General features: G+C 42.8%; 1 protein-coding gene across 1 annotated transcript; it reads right to left on the bottom strand.

Annotated features, from left to right (window-relative positions):
• Window positions 1-535: 535 nt before the first annotated feature.
• LOC119268020 (calmodulin-3) lies at window positions 536-3,578 on the bottom strand. Its single transcript, XM_037549512.1, has 2 exons — window positions 3,386-3,578; window positions 536-1,214 (listed from the first exon to the last, which is right to left on the bottom strand). The coding sequence occupies exons 1-2, from the start codon at window positions 3,459-3,461 to the stop codon at window positions 841-843; spliced, it is 450 nt and encodes a 149-aa protein (XP_037405409.1). The 5' UTR covers window positions 3,462-3,578; the 3' UTR covers window positions 536-840.
• Between the last annotated feature and the right edge of the window lie 3,091 nt (window positions 3,579-6,669).

Below are 6,669 nucleotides of genomic sequence, written 5' to 3'. Positions count from 1 at the left end.
GACAAGTGCAGATATGTCCACATACGTTTGGCGCTGGAGTTGCCCTAATGGGGCTAGAACTAAGGAGAGAAACATAGGCCTACGGTCTTTCGTATATTATTATTTATTTGGTGACACTTGCCTCGTCGTTCATTTGTTCAAACAATCATTTCATGACTATGGCATGTCATGGTGCTGTTAGCAGTTCTCAAAGCAAAGATCATGAAGCTGTACGCACGGAGATGCTATGGAAATCATGAAATATAGTTCCCCAGACCAGAGAGAATTGTGTGGGTTGCACTGCATGAGATAAGAAAAACTTGATGTTTTGGCCTCTCAAAAACACATGATGTTTGGGCAGGCACCAAATAGGGAATTGCCAGGAAACAATAATTTTCTATAGTATTGACAAAGCAAGAAAACAATCTTAGCCATTCAAGCTGAAGAACGATAGATACCGCACTTCCATTACCAGAAATATTCATTTATATAGTTACCAAAAAATATGCAAGCTATGTCTGTATCAGACACACATACAGTATAACACTTCAATGACTGAGGGGTAAATTGTGAGCTAGCAATGCAATCATGGAACACTGACATATAGTTATTCATTAACACATTGTGGCTACACTCTTGAAAAGTTGAAACGAACCAAACATAAAAAAAAGGAACAGACAAAATCAGAAAGACCAGAGCAGGATCTATAAAATCTTCAAGGCAAACAATCATTGCCTACAACATACACAGCACAGTGTTATATTGTTTTCGGTTTAATACGATAGCCATCTCACAAAATGGCACCTGGATAGGTAATATTTTGGCCTGATTACTGAAGCTTCCCTCAGATGGTAATGCAACTTACTTGGCCATCATGACTTTAACAAATTCATCATAGTTGATCTGGCCATCACCATCAACATCAGCCTCACGGACCATCTCGTCAACCTCCTCATCAGTCAACTTCTCACCAAGGTTGGTCATGACATGGCGCAGTTCAGCAGCAGAGATAAAACCATTTTGATCCTTGTCAAACACACGGAATGCCTCCTTGAGTTCTTCCTCAGAATCAGTGTCCTTCATCTTGCGGGCCATAAGGTTGAGGAATTCAGGGAAATCAATTGTTCCATTGCCGTCAGCATCCACCTCATTGATCATGTCTTGAAGCTCTGCCTCAGTGGGATTCTGCCCCAGGGAACGCATGACAGTTCCCAGCTCCTTGGTGGTAATGCAACCTGGAAAGGAGACGATCTATGTTATTCAAGTCCAGGTGTTCAGCTCTCAGGTATCCTATGTAATGTTTAAGATCATCAATTCTTGTGCAGGTGCATAATAAACAAATAAAACAAAAGGATATAATACTAAAAATAAACCTTGCTTACACTCACTAGACATAAACTAGTATTCGCTAAGCCAAAGATACAAGTCGTGATGGCTATCAAATTAGTAAGTGGATGCTCCATCTATTTCTTCCACGGAAAAAATTATGGAGCTAACGTTCAGGATCTAATAACCCTCGGGCACAACGGCCGCGAAACCACTTGATCCGGACATCCATTAGTGGATGATTATGATGAGTGAGCATGTGATGACGTCACATTGAGCAGGGCTACGCCACAGCAGTCGCGCAGTAGTGCCGTCCTTTCTTTTATAAAGCTCTTGCCTGTGTCAAGGCTCAGACTGTATGTTGTTACATGAATCTTTCCAACAATGCATAGTTTTGCCACACAAAAGGGATACCATTGGATTACTAGTTAAAACTATTTTCATGTTGGTCATAATTCTGTACTTATGAGCATGATGATTAAGTCCAATTTTGGAGACCATTAGTCTTATTTACATCTAGCTAACAATGTGCGAACCCACAACAACTCAAGATATTCCAACGATTGTCAGGTAAATCACCGTTTTGTCTTCTGTTGACCTAAAATCAGGAGCAACTAGCATACCATGCCCCTTGGATTGATTCAGGCAGCTATCCTCCACAGAGCTGCCACTTGATATAAGTTAGTTATCTGATGCGTGGTGCCAAACTATCATGTCCATGCTTTTATTTTCAGTCTCAACTTGATTGTCAGCAAACACATACTTGTGGAACTATTAACTCAATAATGAACAGCGTAACATACTGTGTTAGTGTGTTTGGTCTTTGGACCATGTTGGCATGGCACCAATGACTTACTATCTGCATAATATGTTTGCTAACAAGGAAACTGAACCTTTCAAATAAAATACTTTCAACAACTGTCAGGATAAACCCCACTAACAAATAGTAAAAGAAAAAACAACCTTCAAAAACTTGATAAAGCACATACATTAGGTATAAAGTTATTTAGTGGTAATAATTAACTTCAAATCCTACCTAGGTTGAATTTATTAGTTCTCCACTTATTGAATTTGCTATCAGAGAGTATCTGCAGAACGAAAAGGAAAACACTTCCCGCAGATCATGATAGGTAAGCAACAAAAGTGAGTCCTTCATTCAATTTATCAATTGATATTAGTCCTCCTGATGGTAATGTTCAGTGATGACAAAGCTATGCACGTAATAGAGGCATGTTGCAGCAGCAGCCAGTTTTGCAGCGAATAGATTCAGAACATCCTCAACTGCTTTACAGTTTACCTTCTCAGTGACAGAATCTGTACAACTTTCGCTTGTAATTTCCTGATTTACCCTATCTAGTTGATAGCTCTCCAGCAACAACTTATGGACCACTCCCAGTTATACATCTAAGGCTCTAACTCTGAAACAACCAGATTATAATTAATGAGTGCATGTTGTGTGACCTCAAAGCAAAGAGAAGCGCTCTTTGGATAACACTATCATCCAATGCAAACTACGACGTACAATTTTGCGAGAGTTAAATCATAGCAAACTAACGCGAATGAATCTAGACTCCACAGAGTGCATTTTCTATTATTTAGCCATTTAAGCTCTAGAGAGATTATTCCCTTGCGCTGCAACAAACTGGAGCCCTTAATATACAATTGAAGAAACATGATAGTGAGATGAACGCAATGATTCCACCAACAAATCCAACGAAATCACGGCCTATGGGTGGCGAATCAAAACTCGGCAGACCTCTATCCGTTGGCACGAACTGATGATGGATCAAGCGATCAGTTATAGTTTACCCCCAATCAAGCTACGCCACTCTCTAAGATCCAAAAGTGACAAGCAGTCAAGCATTGCCGGCAGGTCCGTAGACTCCAAACGGATCTCAAGAAATCACAATAGATGGGGATTCAAAAGGAAGGCGTGCAGACCAGGAATCGAGATCCGCGATCCCTCAAAACCGAGAACGATCCAACAGATAGTTCCTGGTCGCTCGTTAACCAATACTGACCAAGCAAACAGATCAAGAAGACGCATAATCTCTTCAGAGAGAGAGAGAAGAGGGAGTACCGTCCCCATCCTTGTCGAAGAGGCTGAAAGCCTCCTTGAATTCGGCGATCTGGTCGTCGGTGAGCTGGTCCGCCATTGGCCGCAAGTCGGGTCGGAGATGGCGAGGGGGGGAGGGAGGAAGGTGGCGATGCGAATGAGCGTTCTTGTGGGTAGGAGAAGACTTCCCCTGGTTCGGTCGTCAACTTGGGCACGTTCAATTGCCCAAGTGGCTCGTTTTTTCTTTTACTCCTTTTTTTTCTAAGCAGGATTACCCGTGGGTTGCAATGATGGCATAATATTCTCTCGTAACAATGTGTCGCTGCGGTGCCACCACGCTACGAGCCAGCGCTGTTGGCGCCGGATCAGCACTTGCTACTATCTTTTTTCTTATTAGAAAAAATGCCCGTGCGTTGCAACGAAGACACACTATCATGACAGTGAAACCAACGATTGAAGAAAAAAAATAATCATGTGTATTTTGGCGACATGAAAACGCTATCATTTATTGCCTAAGATTATATTTAGGATATGCCTCGGCTGTGTCGTGAAGCCCGACCGTCCAACACCATATGGCAGCCTCGGTTTGCGTGTGGCTTACAAGCATTGTCGGCTTAGGGGAGCACATAACGGTGCGAGGGCCTCCTTGTCCAGCCGTGTGAGCATCTAGTCTAGGGCATCCTTTTTTACCACATCAGGACCTGTGGGCAGCTGAGGGCTCCACGATCTACTCCCTCCGTTTCTAAATATTTTTTTTAGAGATTTTAATATAGACTACATATGGATGTATGTAGATATATTTTACAGTGTATATTCACTCATTTTACTTTGTACGTAGTTACATTAAAATCTTTAAAAAAGAATTCATGAACGAAGAGAATAGTAGATAGTAAATGTATTTAAAGAATTTCAACATATCATGACATATGATGCTATTAGCAAAAGAATCAGTCAGCCAATGTTGTCACATGTACGCATATGTATATTGCGCTTTTTGCATAATTTCAAATATCCTACATGTTGTTACTGATCACCTTTTTTTTCTTTGATTCTACACAGTTCTAAATATGGTTTCCTATACATAATTTTATAGAGTTCAAATCGAGTAGCACTTTTCTCCCAAATTGCTTTTAATTTTCACATTAATCATGGTTTCCAATCAAAATTTAAAATATATTATTACTAAGAAAATTTGAGAGGTAAATAATGCATGTGGAAATACCAATAAATTAAGTGCATCTTCGTGCGTGGATTTCTTACATAATTAAGAGGGTGCTTGATCCAAGGAACTATTTTTAGTCTGACTAAAAATAGTCTTTTTTAGAGGCTAAAGTTCCAAGCACCCTTGACTAAAGAGAGGCTAGGACTAGTCTTGAGGCTAAAAAATTTTAGTCATAGGAAACCTACTAAAATATGTATTAGCCCTCTTTCTCCTCATTTAATGTCTCTCCTTTAACACATGCGAGTTCTGGATTGGAGGGTTTGGAGGATAATAAATGCCCAATAACTTGATTTTAGTCTCTTTAGTATTTGGATCCAAGCATGGGTGAGACTAGCAAGTTTTAGTCCCACTACTTTTAGTCATGGGACTAAAACGTATCCAAGCACCCTCTAAAACAGCAGTCTATATATGTTGGGGAACGTAGTAATTTCAAAAAAATTCCTACGCACACGCAAGATCATGGTGATGCATAGCAACGAGAGGGGAGAGTGTGATCTACGTACCCTTGTAGACCGACAGCGGAAGCATTAGCACAACGCGGTTGATGTAGTCGTACGTCTTCACGGCCCGACCGATCAAGCACCGAAACTACGACACCTTCGAGTTTTAGCACACGTTCAGCTCGATGACGATCCCCGGACTCCGATCCAGCAAAGTGTCGGGGAAGAGTTCCGTCAGCACGATGGCGTGGTGACGATCTTGATGTTCTACCATCGCAGGGCTTCGCCTAAGCACCGCTACAATATTATCGAGGATTATGGTGGAAGGGGGCACCGCACACGGCTAAGAATATGATCACGTGGATCAACTTGTGTCTATGGGGTGCCCCTTGCCTCCGTATATAAAGGATCCAAGGGGGGTGCGGCCGGCCCTAGTAGGAGGCGCGCAGGAGGAGTCCTACTCCTATCGGGAGTAGGACTCCCCTCCCTTTCCTTGTCCAAGTAGGAGAGAGGAACGAAAGAGGGGGGGCGCCGCCCCTCCCTCCTTGTCCAATTCGGACTAGGGGGAGAGGGGGCGCGCGGCCTGCCCTGGCAGCCCCTCCTCTTCTCCACTTTAGGCCCATGAGGCCCATTAACCCCCGGGGGGTTCCGGTAACACCCTGGTGCTCCGGTTTTATCCGAAACTTCCCCGGAACACTTTCAGTGTCTGAATATAGCCGTCCAATATATCAATCTTTATGTCTCGACCATTTCGAGACTCCTCGTTATGTCTGTGATCATATCCGGGACTCCGAACTAACTTCGGTACATCAAAACTCATAAACTCATAATATAACTGTCATCGAAACCTTAAGCGTGCGGACCCTACGGGTTCGAGAACAATGTAGACATGACCGAGACACGTCTCCGGTCAATAACCAATAGCGGAACCTGGATGCTCATATTGGCTCCCTGAAAGCACAAGTGCTCCCTAGGTGGTTTTGATAATTAATGACAACATATCTCTTGTTGGACTAACATTTCTATCTAGCATGTTTCAGGTAAGTTCAACAATGGAGTGGCATGGACTAAAGGTTGTGGGAACTCCTTCAAGATGCTAAGAACAAAGGATTGGCTAAAGCTTCAAGCTCAAGACTCTTCATTTTACATTTTAGTGATCCAAGATCACATTGAGTCCATAGGAAAAGCCAATACTATCAAGGAGGGATGAGGTGTTTCTTAATGAGCCTCTTGCTTCATGTGCTTAATGATATGCTCCAAAATCCTCAGCTACTTTCCCACATCCACATATGACCTAAACCCTAAGCCAAACTCGGTCCTACCGATTCTTCCTATCCGGCGCCACCGAGTTTCACTTGTCATTAGCCACTGCCAAACCCTAGCAATTCGGTTCTACCGATAAGGATCTCGGTCTCACCGAGATGGGATTGCAAACTCTCTGTTACCTATTGCAATATTCTCGGTCCCACCGAGATATGCAATCGGTCCCACCGAGAGTGCAATGTAAACTCAGTGTTTCCCCTTTGTAACTTTCGGTCTCACCGAGTTCCACTCGGTCTCACCGAAAGAGCAAATCGGTCCCACCGAGTTTGCCTGACCAACTCTCTGGTTAGCTGATTACCAAATTCGGTCCCACCGAGTTCGTG

The sequence above is a fragment of the Triticum dicoccoides genome, chromosome 3A (assembly GCF_002162155.2).
Source record: "Triticum dicoccoides isolate Atlit2015 ecotype Zavitan chromosome 3A, WEW_v2.0, whole genome shotgun sequence".
NCBI lineage: Eukaryota > Viridiplantae > Streptophyta > Magnoliopsida > Poales > Poaceae > Triticum > Triticum dicoccoides.
This window is presented reverse-complemented; position numbering and strand designations above follow the sequence as displayed.